At 38.6% G+C, this 19,479-nt stretch overlaps 1 protein-coding gene across 1 annotated transcript in view; it reads left to right on the top strand.

Moving 5' to 3' along the window:
• Positions 1 to 15,193, top strand: part of LOC132391328 (GRIP and coiled-coil domain-containing protein 2) — a 59,012-nt gene extending 43,819 nt beyond the window's left edge. The window contains exons 19-23 of the mRNA XM_059964367.1: positions 2,056 to 2,273; positions 4,571 to 4,765; positions 8,764 to 8,903; positions 10,582 to 10,783; positions 12,488 to 15,193. Of these exons, the coding sequence (XP_059820350.1) occupies positions 2,056 to 2,273; positions 4,571 to 4,765; positions 8,764 to 8,903; positions 10,582 to 10,783; positions 12,488 to 12,555 (823 nt within the window). The 3' untranslated portion in view covers positions 12,556 to 15,193. The remainder of the gene's footprint in view (positions 1 to 2,055; positions 2,274 to 4,570; positions 4,766 to 8,763; positions 8,904 to 10,581; positions 10,784 to 12,487) is intronic.
• Positions 15,194 to 19,479: the final 4,286 nt, after the last annotated feature.

The following is a 19,479-nucleotide window of genomic DNA, read 5'->3' as shown; positions in this document are numbered from 1 at the left end:
GTTATTCCAGGCACACTCAAAATTCAAAGTATATTTATTATTTATTTCATTATTGTCTGATTCTTGGATATTTTTAAGCTTGGCATTACTTGATGCTAAAATTAGAGGATTAACACATCCAGTTTTAATATTTAGAGAACATCCATTCTGGAAATTTGAATATTAGTTGATTTCTCTGCTCACACTTTAACAGTAAACCACAGTAGTATAAGATCTTTTATTTTCAAAGGAAAACGGCTATTCTCATAAACTAGTTAAATTTGTACACATACAATTTCTTTACATCAGGATTGTAGATAAATACTGAATTTTATGTTTCACAAAGTGAGCATTAAAAGCATATTTTAACTTTTTGATCCATAGCATAAACTGATAAAAGGACAGATACATGAGTATCATTTTACCTGTTTATATATGTTATTTAAAGTGTTAGTCATTCTAAAGGTGAAGTCTGACATTATTACACATAAGCTATATGTCATACTCAGCAGTACGTCATTAGAAATGACAGTAGCAAACAGTTTTAAAATTCAATTGAAAAGGTGCAAAACAAATATAGATGATGAGTATTTTAATTGGAAGACAAATGACTCTTAAATCATCAGCAGTTTACGCGGCTGTTAATGTTTCTCAAGTAATTGTTTTAACCCATGTAATCATGTACTGTTTATTGTGTCTATGGTGAATATTATGGTGAATTTCAGTATAAGTAGCAATGCTGAAATTTCTCAAAGGCATAGAAATGTTTATGTATATCTTTTTTTTGCATTATCTGACTCAATGAGTTGCTTAAATTAACTTAGAGGTGCTTGAGAATTAATTTATAGTGCTAGATTTCATTATACCATAACATGATATAATGGCAGAATATAGTGTTAATGGTAAGACTCTTGGCAGAGTGGAGGATCAGAGGGATCTTAGGGTCTGAGTCCATAGGACGCTCAAAGCAGTTGCGCAGGTTGACTCTATGGTTAAGAAGGCGTATGGCCTTCATCAATCGTGGAATTGAATTTAGGAGTCGAGAGGTAATGTTGCAGCTATTTAGGAACCTGGTCAGACCCCACTTGGAGTACTGTGCTCAGTTCTGGTCACCTCACTACAGGAAGGATGTGGAAACTATAGAAAGGGTGCAGAGGAGATTTACAAGGATATTGCCTGGATTGAGGAGCATGCCTTATGAGAATAGGTTGAGTGAACTCAGCCTTTTCTCCTTGGAGCAACGAAGGATGAGAGGTGACCTGATGTACAAGATGATGAGAGGCATTGATCGTGTGGATAGTCAGAGGCTTTTTCCCAAGGCTAAAATGGTTGTCACAAGAGGACACAGGTTTAAGGTACTGGGGAGTAGGTACAGAGGAGATGTCAGGAGTAAGTTTTTTACTCAGAGAATGGTGAGTGCATGAAATGGGCTGCCAGCAATGGTGGTGGAGGCGGATACGACAGGGTCTTTTAAGAGGCTTTTAGATAGGTGCATGGAGCTACTAAATAGAGGGCTATAGGTAAACCTAGTAATTTCTAAGGTAGGGCCATGTTCGGCACAACTTGGTGGGCCGAAGGGCCTGTATGATGCTGTAGGTTTTCTATGTTTCTATGTAACAGCATATAACTGTTGGGGTGCCACGGTACCATAACGGTTAGCACAATGCTCACTATTACAGCTCAGGGCACTGGAGTACATTTCCGATGCTGTCTATAAGGAGTTTGTACGTCCTTCCTGTGAATGCATGGGTTTCCTCCAGGTGCTCAGGTTTCCTTCCACACTCCAAAGATGTATTGATTAGTATGTTAATTGGTCATATAAATTGTCCTGTGATTAGGGTAGTGTTAAATAGGTGGGTTTCTGGGTGGTGCAGCTCGTTAGGCCAGAAGGGCCTGTTCCACGCTCAATAACTAACTAAATAAATTATTTATGAATTCAAAATTGCTTCTTAGATTTTCACATATAATTAATAATTAAACCAGGGAATGAGCTTGAGGGAAGTTGCCATTATTGTGTCTCCCAAGAACCAATTGAATAATTGATCTTGATCTATATATTTGTACAATAATTTGCAGACTTTGCAGTGTCCAGTCAGAAAATGCAATGTTGAAATCAGAACATGTTCAGACTGTAAGTCAGTTGAACATCCAGAACGAAGCAGCTCAAAAGAGCTTTCGCGAGCAAGTCCAGCAACTACAGGAAAATCACAAAAAGACTGTTGAATCATTACAGAACCAATTGTCTACAATGGAAGCACAAATATTCCAGCTTAAAAATGACAACATTTTAGCAAGTGAGTATCAATACTTATCAGAGTGCTGTCTGCTCATTTGAGATGGTGGATAAATTTACTGAATATGCTGTGTTGGTGCAACACTCACAAAATGCTGGAGGAACTCAAGTCGGGTGGCAGGGGAGAAATGATCAATGTTCTGGGCTGTATTGCTCCATGATTTGCAGGATCACAGCTATGATGTGCTGTGTTGATGTAAAAGGGGAAAGAACATTAATCGCTTGCATATATTGTTCTTTCCATGTTGATTTTCAAAGGTACATTTAATGTCAGAGAAATATATAGAATTAACATCCTGAAATGCTTTTTCTTCGCAACCATCCACAAACACAGAGGAGATCCCCACAGGATGAATGATAGTGAAATGTTAGAATCACAAATTAACCCACCTAGCAACCCCTCCCCCAGGGGTAAGCAGCAGCAAGCAACAATCCACCCGCCCCCACCAGCAAAAAAAGCATCGACATCCGCCACCGAGTACTCAAGTGTGCAGCAAAAACGACAGCAAAGACACGGACTTGCAGTTACCCCAAAGACTTTGCATTTCACCCGGCATTTGACATACCACAGGTTCTCTCTCTTCCTAATAAGGGAGAAAGAGGTGTCTCTGTTTCACAGCGAGAGGAGAGACATAACAACCAACTCACTGGTTTTTGACTTTAAAATCCGTTGCGTTACTTTTTCTGAGCTCTGTGCCCAAAGATCTCAGGTCTCAGGGCACACAGCCAAAGATCGTCCAGCTCCCACAACACACCGGTCTGGGACACCAACCTTCAATCAGTCTGTCTCCACAGCCCTGAGATCCTGGGCCTCCAAAGGCAAGCTGAACTCTTAGGCCGTGCCCTTGGCATGTCGGATAACAGCCAGTCATGACACCCCAAGAGCGGGTCCCATTCCCACAAAGAACTGAAGTCAGCGTGTAACTCCAGGTTGGGGTCTTCAAAAGAACCCCAAAAGGGAAAAATAGAGATATTAAGGATGGAAATAGAGCTGTTTCCGAAGATACAAGCAAAGGAGTTGCTGTTTAGTGCCATTAGGTTTTATTACCTAATTGGTGAATACAATTGATAATTGATTAAAGAATATGAACTTGCTTATAAATCAGATTGTTATATGAAATTCGTTCAAATAGTTAATTGAAATATACTTAGAGCCTTTCACAAATGATCTACAACTTGGATGAGGAATTATTCATTTACATGCTGTTCTGCATATTAGAGTTAATAATAAGGTCATCAACCAAAACTTATTAGTCACCAGCTTACAGGGTTCATGCAGCGTGGAAAGTGATCGATTTTAGTTTCTTTCAGGACCAGCTGGCTACAGACTTCTTTGCAGTATTGGTTCAAACATAGGCATGGGGGCTAAATTCTAGAAATCAGATGGGAGTGACTGAGCAGTGGCTGGAAACATCCCTAGCAGAAAAGGAAGTTCTGTGGTTGTTGAAGGCTATTCATATTGCCCAGGGCTTTGCAGCAGGAGTTTCTCCAGGGAGTATTTACAAAGGGCCCTTGGCATTGTTGAGGATCCTTACCACCCATACCACTATTTTCTTGATCCACAATGGTTAGGAAGGAAATACAGAAGCATCAGGACTGGGAATGTCAGACTGTCACAGCTTCTTCCCTCAGGCAGTGAAATTAATGGATATCCTGCCATTACCGAGGTCTTGTAACTAGGACAGCAAGGTGTTTACCGTTTAGTGCTTTACTACATGTATTTTGAACTATATTTTATTAACTTATTTATAGTATAATATTTTGGGGAATGTGAGATATATTTTGCTATGTGTCATACATCTTGGTGCACCATGGGCTGGATGAAAGTTGTTTCATTTGGTTGCATATGTGTATAGTCGGATGACAATAAACTTGAATTTGAGCTTGACCTTGAAAGGGGGAAGGAGATAGAAAAGAGAGATTGAGGAAAGGCATGTGGACTACCTCTTACTACTTCAAACCAAATCAACATATCCCTCTGCTCTTCCTGTCTCAACTAAATGGAGTTGTAATCCTGGGTGCTTTAAAAAAAGACACATTGGTTTGTTTTGACTACATTCCTCTGAAATAAAACTAGATTTGCTACCAACAACTGCTGAGTCATAATAATTCTTCAGCACCACCAGACAGTGACTCATAGCGGTTACAACAAAGTTATACTGGCTTAGCATAAACAGGAGCTGTGGGCATATAGAGGAATATAATAATAGTTTTCACAAATAATAACTTTTAATTATCTTGGACCAGTGTAAAATATGGGAACATAATTTAACTTTTGTTCATGTATATTTGTTTAAGGTTCTCCCCCAATTCAACCTTCAGGGAAGATTTTGCGTGACCGAAAAAGCATGGACTTATCTCTAATAGATATAAATTCCATTGATCGTGAAGAAGGAGAGGGAATGGAGATGACCGAAACAGAGTCAGTGCTATCAACTAGTAGCCAAGTTGCATCGCTTGAGCAGTTACTCAGTTCTCCTGAGACTAAGTCAGGTTGGTTAACAATAATGAATTTGGAGCAATCTTAAAATGGTACTTAATTAACTTTCACCATCCAAGTCTATAAGATTTAAGATCGTGAAAATTTGTTCTGCATTTGTTAAGATTTTTTAGAAAATTTTCTACTTAATTTGTAATATTTAATTATACTTTCGTAAAGGACAAATCATACTAAATACTATTTTCTAAACTTGTATAATGTAAACATTGAGAAAGAATTTTAAGATTTCTAATTATCTAGAACTTACTTGGTGCCCCAAATGCCATGTTAATTGTGAGGCATGGCAAAAAAATAATTTGCCACTTGGGGAAAAATGTGCAAAGCTTCAGCTGTCAGGGCCTACTAACACTCAGCAAAATGGCAGAACACGTAATGCCTATGTGTTAGCTGTGACTTGGAACTGATCTCTGGAGTGCAAGGAAGGGGGCAAGGAGTACTGTGGATTGGAAGGAGAAGTTTATTAGTATCCATTTAGAACAGCACAGTGCAGAAACAGATTTTTTTTAGCCCACCATGACTGCACCAAAACAATGCCAATGTGAACTCATCCAATTTGCTTGCACGCGGTTGGTCCCTCCATTCCCTATCTATTCATATGTCTGTCTAAATGTCTCTTAAAGATTATCATATCTGCTGTTATCACCTCTCTTGGCAGCATGGTCTAGGCACCTATAACTCTGCAAGAGGGAAAGAAAAAATTCTTCTTGTGGTCTCCATCAAGCTTTCCTCTCTCCCCTTAAACCAATGTCAACTTGATTTGACCTTTTCCACTCAAGGAGAAAAGGCCATCTACCTTATTTGTACATCTCCCAATTTTATTTACATTGGATTCCAGTTAATTGGGACACATCTGGACCAGTACATTTTGGCCCAATTAAGCAGCTGCTCCAATTAGCCGAAGTTTCATAGAAATAGTTAAAAAGAAAGATGAACTGAGTAATGAATTATATTTTTTAAATGAAATACAGAACAAATTAGAATGCTGCCAATAGTACTATAGTATTATAAACCTGTTAGTTCCTAATACCTATCGACGGAGGAATTCATCTGTGTCACATTCTTTTGACTGTAAATGAACAAAATCAGGACAGGCACCTAGTGCAGATAATGGACTACTTCATATAATGCTGTTGACAAGTCAAATCTTCATTTCAAGATGATTGTCGATACCTTAAAATTATTCATAGTTTGCAACCATTTTACTTTCACTCCCGACCATTCCTGGCATCTCTAAGCTTGAATGCTTGAAACTGCAATGAGCAAAACAGTTCTGAATTGTCTTGTTACTTATTTCTTGCCAACTGTGAGTGAAAAAAATCCCTGCTTTTCGAAAACAAACTGTCGCAGCCGGTGCAATTTAAAAACTCTTCACTCTAAGCTCAGTGTCATGTCAAATGGCCGCACAAGTGCATGCAACTGACACTAGTTAGAAGCTGTTCGGCAACCGTCTCCCATCCCAATTAAGCGGGATAATGTCCCAAATAAACAAACTGAATCCTGGCTACTTTGTTAAGAGGTGTCCCAAATAAGTGAATTTCCCAGTTAACCGATGGCCTAATTAACTGGAATCTTCTGTATTTCTATTTGGTCACCCCTCAACCTTGGACTCTTCAGCGAAAATAAGTTTCTTCCAATTAATCCTTATTGCTAATACAGTCTAATAATCTAGGCATCATGCTGATTATCCTCTTCTACACCCATTCCAAAGCTTCCACGTTTCCTGTATTGGGGTGATCAGAACTAGATACAATATGTTATTTAGAGATTCAGCGCAGAATGGGTCTTCCAGCCCTTTGACCTGCATCGCACAGCAATCCTCGATTTAACCCTTGCTTAATCACAGGACCATTTACAATGACCAATTAAGCTACTAAATGGTATGTCTTGGGACTGTAGGAGAAAACCCAGGTATTCCACAGGAAGGATGTAGAGACTCTTTCTAGATGACGTCAGAATTGAACTCTGAACTCCCAACATCAATGTAATAGCATCGCACTACTATCTTATCCACTTGTGTTGCCATGTTCAGGGAGCTGTGGACTTTTAAGTCAAGATCCTTCTGTATCTCAATGCTCCTTAGGGTCCTGCCATTTACTGTTTAACTCCTCACTTGCATCTGACCTCACAAAATGTAACGCTTCACACTTGTCCATATTAAATTAAATCTGCCATTTCTTTACCCAAATTTCCAACTCATTAATATCATGCTGTATTATTTGACAGTTTTACTCACTATCCATAACTCCATCAAATTTCATATTGTCTGCGGACTTCCTATTACGGAACACCTTTTTCATCCTGACAAGTAAATGTCCTGGCACTGATCCTTCAGAATACCACTGGTAAAGAATTCCAATCAGGAAAACACCTGTCCACTATGACTTCACTTTCCTTCACTACCCCCTTGCTCCTGATAGGCATATAAGATACCTTAGGATTGTCTTTAATGCTACTTGCCACACATTTCACAACCCCTTTAGTCTTCCTCATTCCTTGTTTCCTGCTTTCTTTATGATTCTCAAGGGTCTTGTTGAGTTTCAGCTTACTAAACCTTGTGCTTCCTTTTTCTTGTTGGCTAAGCTTACAATATCTCTTGTCATCCTAGATTTGCAAATGTTGCCATCCTTATCTACTGTATCTTCTTTCATCTTCAGAAGAACATGCTAGTCCTGAGCTCTACCTGCTGGTCTTTAAACAAATTCCTTCATGTCAAATATGGATTTGTGCTTAAATAGTCTCTCCCAGTCTATTTGTAATTATGTTGCAATTCGCCTCTTCTCTCTCCCTCCTCCCCCCCACCTATTTAGCACTTTTCTCCTAGTCTTATTCTTATCCTTAACTATCTTAAACTTAATGAATTATGATCACTGTTCCCACAATGCTCCCTCACTGAAACTTTGATCATTGGGCCAGGCTCATTCCATATCATAGTGTAGTTCAGCCACTTCCCTGGTTGGACTATTTACATATTATTTCAAAAAGCCCTTCTGGATGCACCTAACAGATTCTACCCCAGCTAGTACCAACAGAATCCCAGTCAATATTAGGGATGTTAAAAACACTCACATTTTTTACAACTTTACCTGATCAACTTGCATATCTGTTCCTGTAGCTCCAACTGCCTATTGGGAGACTTGTACTAAAGACTTATTATAATAATTGTACCTTTCTTATTGGCTAAAATCCTACCTATCCTCACTAGATTTAGTCCTCCAAGATGGAGAGGATATTCTCCCTAATTAGTAACTAACTCCCCCTCAGTTGTCGGGGGAGTGTCAGTAGAGAGTGATCAGTATTGACATTGGACACACCATCAACTAGAGAAGGTTGTCAGAGATGGTGTTTGGTTTGGGAGTGTTGTGGCAGTATTGTGGTGGGGGTGTAAGGGAGGTGATGTATTTGTGTCAGTTTCTTTGGGGGAGGTGGATGGCTTGTGTGGCAAGGATTCAGTAAAGAACTGAAAAATGGGAGTTGATATGTTGATGATGGGGTGAAATGAAGGAAAGTAAAAGCAAATCACCTCAAGGGTCCTGCTCAGGAAGTGCTCCTTCAGACCATGTAGAAGAAGAAGCAATGTTAAAAAAACACTTGATTGGGTTGTGAATGTCCAAAGACAAATGTTCTTTGGAGCAAAGAGACTTAAGTTTTTGGCTGCATTGTAAGTAAACATTTTAAAGGATAAAGTAATTTCACGTGTTTTCAACTTTGATAGCTCCTCAGTACATATATAGTTCATGAAAGGAAATAGCTGGCGTGGAGTGGATCAAGCTGGAAAATGTGCTGTGGGAAATGTAGGTTTTATTTTAATTGTGCTAAAATACCAGCAGCGTAACCAAATTCCTATCTAAAAAGATGCAGGCGTCCCTGTTTTCACATGGTTTGCTTTTCCATTGAAGAAAGAAATGGTCATGAAAAATGATGGAAATAATTTTGAATTTATGTTCTGTTAACTCTACAAACCTTTCTCATTTATTCTATTGATGGATTTCAGATGCTCCTCAGTGGCAGCCTGAGCCAACTAAAGAAGAAATTGCACAAAAGTTAAACACAGCTACAAAGAGCATTGACCATTTAAATGGGCTCCTGAGAGACACAGAAGCTACCAATGCCATGCTTATGGAACAGATTACGGTAGGCATGTGCACATAGTGGGTTAGAGCTCAAAGCAGACTGAAATAATTTATTTCAAACAGTTTGCTGAAAACATAAAAGAACAAAATCTGCTTCAGTACTTTGTTTTCTTCACTTAATATCTGGATGCCAGGAAACTTGTCAGTTTATTAAATAAGATAATGATGAGAAAGACCATACGTTCATTCTAATTTACCTATTAGAAAGGCTCTAATTGTACTTTGATAGGCTGCTTCATTCAACCCAAGATTTTCACTTCCACTAACCAATCTGAAATCCATTCTGAGTATTGATCCTCTTTTCTGAAACATGAGAACATAGAAAATATGTTTATACTTCCCAAACAATCCTTTGGTCCTACTCCAACATTCAATACGGGCAGAAACGATATCCTCTGTGTCCACTATCTCACTGGATGCCGATGTTCTGTTTGTCTAATAGTCAAAATATAATAAAAGAAAATTGATTTGAACTGATCTCTTTTGAATAAAAGATTTGACTCCAGCCTATCTTGTATCCAGTGACTGTGCATTCTCAGTCTCCTATGTAGAAAATTCCCAATACTTTAAAGTCCTCTATGTATTTTTCTAGTAAATATCGAAATGATTGTTTACTGACTGTAAAATCTTCAACAAGATTAATTTTCATACTTATTAATTCCAGTGATTAAAGGCAGGTCCGAGCCGGCTGGTGGCGTAGTGGTGTCAGCGCCGGACTTAGGAGCAAAGGCTCCTGAGTTCAAATCCAGCCAGCTCCCTTGCACGCTTTCCATCCATGCTGGGTTCAGCGTCGAGCTAGCACCTCGGCCTCATAAAAATAAAAAAGCCTGCTAAAAAAACGCTGTCACGACAGCATCCCGATGACTCCACTCGGAGTTAAGGGCTTTCCTCTTCTAAAGGCAGGTCACTATCTCTTCTCATAAAATAACCATCTAGTTAATCTCTGCAGCACATTGTTGTTCCAAAATCTGATATAGTGGCTTAACTATCCAATGAAAGTTTACTGTGAGTGCTTATTGAAATTTTGAATGAGGTAATTGACAAAATGGCAAGGGAGGAGTTAATCTGGAAATGAACATGTATGTTGGCCTAATGATGTTTATAGGTGAGAAATTGGTTGTTCTGATTTTGCTTCTGATGGTCAATATTGTGGAATTAGAATACAGTCTTCTTAAGCTTGGCTGTGGATGTCATTGTGGCCCACACAGATGTTCCTTTTTGGGGGATGGGGCAGAAGAGACAGCATTTTAGCTGTTTGAGAAGTTGTTTAGCTTAATCTAGGTCTATGCAGATCACAGATTTGCATCTGCATCTCTCGGTAAGTAGGAAGAGCACAATTAATTAACTTGGCTTGATTGGTGTTAAATGTTCATGTAAATTTCTTTTTAATATAGGTAGATGGTAGGTAGATTCAAGGCAATAGGTTTCTGAAGGAGAATAGATTACAGGGGAAAAGTGGTAATGTAAGATTGGTCTGAGAGCCAGAATGTATGACATGGACCAAATGGTTATTCTGTGGTGGGAAATATGATAAGCTTTCAAAAAGCTGTTGTGAAATCTACTGGTCCTTAATGATACAAAATTGTGTGGCCCATGACATGCTTCCATTAATTGTAGGTTCCTTTCTGATTTCTGCATTTAACTATCAATTATACTTTTTTTTTTCTTCTACCACATAGCTGCTGAAAAGCGAAGTAAGGAGGCTAGAAAGGAACCAGGAACGCGAGAAGTCTATTGCAAACCTAGAATACTTGAAGAATGTTATGTTGAAGTTCATATTCCTAAACGCGGGAAGTGAGAAGCAGAGTCTTCTCCCTGTAATTGACACAATGTTGCAACTGAGCCAGGAAGAAAAAAGTAAACTTGCTGCTGTTGCTCAAGGTAAAACATGAAATCTGACATGCTCACCTTTTCTCACAGATTCTCAGTGGGCCATTGCTGCCTTTGTAAAAATGTGAGATATACTTTTTGTTGTAAGTAGGGAAAAACTACATTCCATCTTTCCTTGATCCTGCAAATTACCCACTTCAAGCAGATGTGCAATTGAGTTTTGTAGGCTAATACAATGTCTCCTTCTATCGCCAAATTATATATTCATTACTTTAGCGATGCTCTGAAAAAAAATCTCATTTCCTTCTCGTTCTCTTAATGGTTTTAAAATTTATAACTTTCACTTATCATCCTACTTCCCCCAGTCTGATCTGTTAAATGGCTTCATTTGACTGATTTGTCAGTGAACAAATGGCATCAAGTTTTAAAATACCCAGGCTTATTTCCATTTCCCTTGATGGCCTAGTCCTTCTATCATTGTAGCCCTCTAAATTCCCAACTCTGGCCTCTGACACCATAGACATGAGTCAACTGCAAAAGCAAAAGCTCTGGAATTCCTTTCTTCAACCACTCCATCTTTGCTGTTTGTTTCTTACGAGTCTTTAAAATCATATTTGCCTAAGCTTTAAGATGAGCACCCTAATGTTTCCTTATATAGCTTGTCAAATTTTGGTGAGTAATGTTCCTGTAAAACACCATGAAATATTTTACTCTGTCAAGTAGAAGTTGTCATTGATATCCTCACAGTGCCCTAGTCATCATTCCTTGGAACCTCAACCAGTGGAAGACTGCCAGCAAACCAAAGTAGTCATGCTGTTAAAATCAGTTACAAGTAATTGTGGGAGAGAAATAACATGGCATTTTTGACTATTTAAAGAAATTTGACTCCCCCCCCCCCCCCCCACATACCCTCATGCATCTAACACAGGTTACCTCGAAGCAAATTATGCTTTTGCTTTGTATCCAGGAAATAGAGGGCCTTCATTCTTAAGCATACAAGATTACTTGCCAAATTTCAGCTACTGCTCAGTCTAGCAGAATAATCTTTAGTGATAATGGCAACCCCCTTTTCCTTGGCTTCTGACCCTCTCCAGCATGTGCAACCAGGATTACATACCATGTCGACATGTCAAAAGGAAAAAAAGTGACATTAACCAGAACACTATCCAAAGACTTGCTGAAAGAATATTTACACTTGCTCCCCGTAAAATTAATTCTCAGGCTTAAGTGGAAAATGGGTTTACAGGAGGACTCTATCCAAACAGAACATTTTAAGTCAAAGAGGCTGATGTAACCTCCATCTATTGGATGCATTACAGAACAAGATCATGGAAAGCCTTGTCAAAAGTGTCTTGTTTTGGAAATATTATGGTTGGGGGTAAAATATCTTTACAATTTTAATTCATAACTTGTATGCCAGTAATTGTGCCTGGTCTTTGACTTCCTAATGTTAGGTGTCCTGTCAAGGATGATGAAACTTTCAAGCACAAATGAAGTGCTGTCCAAAAATGTGAACCACTGTACACATTCCCTGTGTATTTCAGGATTCATATTACAGAACAGCATTGGCAACCTTCCAAGCAGTTTGCCTGCCCACTAGACTAGCAATTTTCCATGACGTAGGAAGAAAATTCATAGACATTTTTTCCCTATTCAAGCAAATATAACTGCAAGAACTGTTATATCCCTTGATCTTTATTTCTCTGTTGATATGAATTATATAATTTTGACTTTTCATTGGTGTTTTCTGTTTAGGGGAAGAAGAAAGCACTTCAAGGTCATCAGGTTGGGCTTCGTATCTTCATAGTTGGTCTGGACTTTGATATGATTCAGTAGGGCAAAATATTTCAGTTAACATTCCAGCCTCACCACAAAGTGCAGATAATGACAGAGGACTGCCTTAGACCTCCCCCCCCCCCCCCCCCACCCCCAAATTGATTTGTTGGTGTATGGAGAGAAGACTGCCTTAGACTTTTTGTTTTGTGTGTTTCTAGTTTTATTTGTAAATATCTCTTATTGTGTTCATGTTCTTTTTTTATTATTTCTAACTTGACAAACCTATGGGGAAGAAACTGTAACTGGAAGAATTAACTTTAATGTGATTTGCACAGGAGAGTCATTGATCTTTAAAGTAAATTTATGATGAGTCTATTTTTCTTATTTCAATACTGTCAAAGCAGTGTTAGGCATGTATCTGATAATACTTGGCATGACAGACCCAGTTACTTAATATACTACTGTAAAAGCAGTTACTGATGATATGTAATCTACGGAAATGAAAATGCTGAAACTACTCCAGGTCACGCATAATCTTTGAGCTTACAAATGTTAACATTTCAGCATGACCTTTCGTCAAAACTGCTTGCTATTCTACAGGTATTAAAGCAAATAACAGGGTAGTAAAGGGAAGAAGACATCTGTACTGGGGGGAGGGATTTTAAATCTAATTAACAACCCTGATAATTTGCATTTGATCCCTCATCCTGCTTATCCAATCCCATCATTTTCTGTTTATTTAAGATTTTTCAACACTTGCCGTCTTACTTATGGAAGCAATAGTTTACGTACAACAAAAGTTGTTTGTTTAGTCTAAAACCAAATTTTATCATGGCCAAAACATAAATGGATTGTATAAAAAAACTGTTGTTTAAGTATGGGCATTATATAGATATATTAAAACATTGCATTCCAATGTTATTAGGGTTAAACATGTTATCATATTGGCACAAAATCTTTTTGGAAAATTAGACGTATTTTCAGTTATATGTTTAAATTTGTTCAACTATTACTAGGTGTAGTAATTTAACTGGAATAAGTCTATACTAAAAGGGTGTTGGAAGATTTACCCACCACTGAGATTTTTGAAAGGTGTTTCTGGAAGTGTCTAGGGCTGTTGGATACATTTTTTCTTTAAAAATACAAGTAAAGTGCACTTTCTTCAGTTGTGTATGCAATTTCACCTTGAGCTTTTCATTGGAGGGATCAAATGAATTATTTTGAAATAATATATATTTGGTATTTATTTTCTAAAACCATCCCTTCAAATTGTACATACTGGCAATTGAAGATTATTCTGTATATGTTGGTTTACTATTTCTTATTTCTGATATATGAGGCTAACTGATTTCCCTTTTCCAGATTTCCACGATTTCCATTAAGCACTTGATAGTGGTGGCTGAATTGTCAAATGTTCAATTTGATGCCTGAACTAGAAAGTGTATTAGAGCATTAAAGTGTTGAGCCTTCTGCAAATGTTTCCCAGCTTTCCATAAATGCATCCACAAATCATCAGATTTCTTTGCTAAATCAAATGTTTGCCCCTAAGTTTTATTGACATTTTACACTCAACCATGAGCCATTTGTAAAATAACACTGTTCGTTTTTTCAAAACTACAGCAGAAAAGGGTATTCCATTTATAATATGCAAAGCCAGAAATGGGAAGATTGATCTCAGGTCATTTGTTGATTGTGTTGATAGACTATTAAATGGACTTTAAACCAGTGTGCATATTCGTTTCTCAGCACATCGTAACCAGTAAGGAGGATCAGAGTTAACTATTGACTATTGTGTTCTTGAATAAATCACATTTAATTCTAATGCTGACTTCTTGTTATAGACATACTTTGTAAAATGTTATAGATGGCCACACAGATGATGTTGATTTATAGAAAAATTTGTACCATTCTACTGTGTGAATTTTTTAAATACCCATTCTACCCTCATTGTAGCAAATTTCTTGAAAGCCCAGAATTGTAATTGATCGGTTTTAGTAAAAGCCATTAATAACGGGGAGGGAGCTCCAGAATTTAGACCCAGTGACAACAAAGGACCAGTGATATATTTTCCAGTGAGGATATTCTGCACCACGGACTGGGACCTGCATGTCTTGGTATTTCCATGTATCTGCTACCCTTGCCCTTTGTTAGTAGGTGTTGTATTTTGGGAGGAGTGCTATAAAAATGGCTAAGTACGTAACTGCATAGAATTGTACAGATGGTACACTGCAACCACTTAATACCAATGGGGAGGTAACATATTAAGAGAAGTTAAAGGGATACCAATCAAGTAGACTGCTTTATCAATATGCTTTCAAGTTTCTTGTCTCTATCAGTAACTAAGATGCAGAACATTGTGTTTGACCTGCGTAATCGAAGTAAAAAGCATTCTAACATATTGCAAAGTAGTAGGTAAAAGTTTGATGTGCAGTTGTCCAGTTGCTATCATCTTGGGCATCGTCTACCATACTTCCTCCTGTATTCTCTTTTCCATAGATGCTGCCTGACCTGCTGAGTTTCTCCAGCATTTATGTGCGTCTACCACATCAACTATTTTCGTTTAAACTAAGCTAGAATTTTACTAGTGTGTTTGAATGCAATTTTTGTTTACTTTTCAAATGATTGCTTTAAATAGAATGTAATCAATCCCCTTGCACTGCATATATATTAAAATGCATTGTTTTATCGGTTCGGTTTAATTTACTTTATAGGGTTAGTACATTTTCTCTTGGCTATTTAACCCTACTCTTTGCATAAAATTTATTCAGGCTATCAATTACTTAAGACTGATATTCATATTGTAATGAATGCCTTGAGGGAAAAATCGTTTCCAACTAGAGAGCTCTCATTAACTCCTCTCCAGATATGGAATTAATGAATCTAATTTCATTTTCAAAAGGTGCATCTTGCTTCCAAGGTTTGTTTGCAACATGTGAATAGATAAATAACATCAATGCCACCTGTCAGAGCTGATAGAATGGAAACTGAAAGAGTATAATCTTCTGTGTTTCTATGACACTAGGTTGCCAATAAGGAGTCTCGTCAAACATGAAGTTGCTTTATCCACATTATGTTACATTAATTCCTTAGAAAGCAAGTAGTTCCATCTTAATCCTGCTAGCTCCAATTTATATGTTCCTTTCAAAAGATTTTACAATTACATTACATTCATAAATTAACCTACGTAGCTGTATGAACTAGGAGCAGCAACAGGCCACATGATCCTGCTCTACATGATTGTGGCTGATCTAATAGTAACAATGTGTTCTACCACCGAACTTTCAGCTGTTCATTGGAAACCAGCCAACACTATCTAAAAATACTGAGATGTTACTTCCATCGTTCTTAGATAGATACTTTATTCATCCCCAAGGGGAAATTCAACATTTTTCCAGTGTCCCATACACTTATTGTAGCAAAACTAATTACATACAGTATTTAACTCAGTATAAATATGAAATGCATCTAAAATCACCCTCCCAAAAAGCATTAATAAATAGCTTTTAAAAAGTTCTTAAATAGTTTACTAAAGTGCATTGAGTGGTAACTTAAGCTCAGGCCTAACCCTGGCACTTTAAACATGTCTTGCCCCTGGTGGTTGAATTGTAGAGCCGAATGGCGTTGGGGAATAATGATCTCTTCATCCTGTCTGAGGAGCATTGCATTGACAGCAACCTGCCGCTGAAGCTGCTTCTCTGTCTCTGGGTGGTGCAGAGGATGTTCAGGGTTTTCCATGATTGACCGTAGCCTACTCAGCGCCTTCTGCACTGCCACCGATGTCATACTCTCCAGTTCTGTGCCCACGACAGAGCCCACCTTCCTTACCAGCTTATTAAGACGTGAGGCGTCCCTCTTCTTAATGCTGCCTCCCCAGGCTTTGACAATTCCAAAGAGAAAATATTTTGCCTCATCTCTGACTTTGAGAGATACCTTGTTTTTAAAGTTATCCCTAGATTCTTTCCATGTAGGTTACTGACATGACTTCCTTTTTCATTTATTATGACTTCCCCCTGACATAATTCACGGTCGTTGGGCATATATCATCAATTTCCGACACCTTCACTCATCCTCCAGCAAGAGTAAGGATAAGGTTCCCCTGCCCTTGCCTACCTTCCAGCCAGTAACTTTATTAAATGAATTGTCCTTTGCTATTTTTGGTACCTTCAATGACATTCCAAATTCAAACCTCAAATGAGGCTGCTTAACAAGATAAAATCCTATGGTGTTAGAAGAAATGTACTGGCATGGATAGAGGAATGGCTGACAGGCAAGAGGCAGCAAGTGGGAATTAAAGGGGCCTTTTCTAGTTGACTTCCACTGACTAGTGGTGTTCCTCAGGGACACCACTATTGGGACCGCTACTTTTCACATTGTTTGTCAGTGATTTAGATAGTGGAACTGATGGCTTTATGACAAAAGTCTGCAGATGATTCGAAGATGGGCAGGGGGGTGGTTGTTGGTACGGCTGAGGAAGCAATGTAATTACAGCAGGATTTGGACAAATTGAAAGAATGGTCAAAATAGCAGCAGATGGAATACAGTGTTGGGAAAAACATGATGCATTTTGGTAAAAAGAACAATAGTGCAGATTATTATCTGGATGGCAAGAAAATTCAAACATCAGAGGTGCAAGGGGACTTGGGAGTCCTCTTACAAGACTCCCAAAAGGCTAATTCACAGATTGAGTCTGTGATAAAGAAGGCAAATGCAATGTTGACATTTATTTCAAGGGGAATAGAATATAATAGCAAGGAGATTATGCTGAGTCTTTGTAAGACGCTTGTCTGGTCGCACTTGGAGTATTGTCAACAGTTTTTGGGCCCCTTATCTCAGAAAGGATGTCTTGTCATTGGAGAAAGTCTGGAGGAGGTTCACAATGATGATTCTGGGAATGAAGGGGTTAACATATGAGGAGCATTGGGCAGCTTTGGACCTGTACTCACTGGAATTTAGAGGAATCCTTTGGAATCTCATTGAAACCTACCGAACGTTGAAAGGACTAGATAAGGTGGATGTGGAGAGGATGTTTCCTATGGTGGTATCCAGAACTAGAGGGCACAGCCTCAAAATTGAAGGGTGAATTTTTAGAATGGAGGTAAGGAGGAATTTTTTTAGCCAAAGAGTGGTGAATCTATGGAATGCTCTGCCACAGGCTGCAATGGAGGCCAAGTCCGTGGGTATATTTAAAGTGTAAGTTGATAGATTCCTGATTGGTTGGGATATCAAGGGTTATAGTGAGAGGGCAGGTGGATGGGGTTGAATGGGATCTCAGTTCAGCAATGATGGATTGACAGAGTGGACTAGATGAGCTGAATGGCCTAATTCTGTTCCTATGTCTTATGGTCTTAAACATCCACTTATCATGTGGCCATTCCCTTCACATCTCCCCTATCTATTTTTCCATCTTCAGCAATTACTGTTTGCACAGCACTCTGGAGCAATGGCAGGAGATGCAACACCAACTTTTTTATCTTTCTCCTTGCAACACCCAAAAACTGAATGTTTTAGATGCATGTGAATCAGCGTTTTCAATCAAGTTTGCTTATGATGCTCATTTTGTGTCTTTACATCGGAGAAATGCAGATTTTATAACCTCTCGTTATACGATTGCCACACCTGTGCCTATACCACCTCCCTCACCACTATTCAGGGCCCCAAACAGACAACTTACCTGCAAGTCTGTTGTGGTCATCTACTCTAGCCGGTGTGACCTCCTTTATATCAGTGAGACCCAATGTAGATTGGGAGACCACTTCACCAAGCACCTTCACTCCATCTGTCACAAGAATCAGGATCTCCTGGTGGCCACCCATTTCAATTCTACTTCCCATTTCCATTCGGACATATCAGTCCATGGTCTCCTCTATTGCCACGTTTCACCTATCGCAAGCCACCTTGTACTACTACTTCCTTCTCCACACTTTCTTACTCAGACCTCTCCCCCTCTTTTCCACTCCTAATGAAGTGTCTCAACCCGGAACATTGACTGTTTACTCTTTTCCATGGATGTTGCTGGCCTGCTGAGTTCCTCCAGCATTTTGTGTGTGTTGCTCTATACGGTCCACGGGGGTAACCCCACACTAATTGTCAATTCCACTCCTACCCTTGCCTATCTGGCTGCAGTGTCCTGCATTGGCCCAATGAGACCTAACATAAGAATAAGGAGCAGCATGTTATCTTAGGTCAAAACGTATTGTAGTCTTAAGATCTCAAAATTCAATTAAAATGTTTCAGGTATTGAGTTTTGCATTCATATCAACTTTTTTTCCTTCCCACATACACTACCTGGTGTGCTAGGAATTTCACAACTTTAATGCGCCCTTTTGTGCTCTCTTCAACTTCCCTCATTACCCTATTGTCTTCATTCCCATTAATCACCGCAACAATCAGAGATTTCTCCTTTCACTATATCCATCCATCTCCTAACATCTCTGCCATACAAAACTGAGCAAAACTCAAGTGCGCTTATATAACCACTTCAATAATAGTAAGATGAGTATTAAAACCTTATCATGTGAGATTTGAATGATGAAATTTTCTTTTAATATGAATTAGTGCAAATTTACAATTCCCATTCACTATTCTCTGATTAAACCAGCGATTACAGTTCCATAAGCGTCAGCAGCCTCCAAATCTCCTCCAACTGCCTACCATTAAATCATGAATAGCAATCCTATTTGTAGGGATTGTGACAGGTGCAGTGAACATTATTTGATTGCTTATCCTTCAAGAATTGTACAAATAGAGCAGGTAGCCAACACATTCCACACTGCTGGTATCACACTTTAAGGATATGAGGATCCATTAGCAAGGTGGGCTTGAAGCATGGGATTTGCCACGATCTCACTAAGCATGAAGGACCTGAGAGGAGCAGTATGGCTTTTTCCTGCCTGTCATTCATTTGTTCTTAAAGCTGCACTTCTTAATCAGAGATTGCAGTTGGTCTGTTTAATCCAGAGTTATAAAAAAAC

The sequence above is a fragment of the Hypanus sabinus genome, chromosome 3 (genome assembly GCF_030144855.1).
Source record: "Hypanus sabinus isolate sHypSab1 chromosome 3, sHypSab1.hap1, whole genome shotgun sequence".
Classification (NCBI taxonomy): domain Eukaryota; kingdom Metazoa; phylum Chordata; class Chondrichthyes; order Myliobatiformes; family Dasyatidae; genus Hypanus; species Hypanus sabinus.
This window is presented reverse-complemented; position numbering and strand designations above follow the sequence as displayed.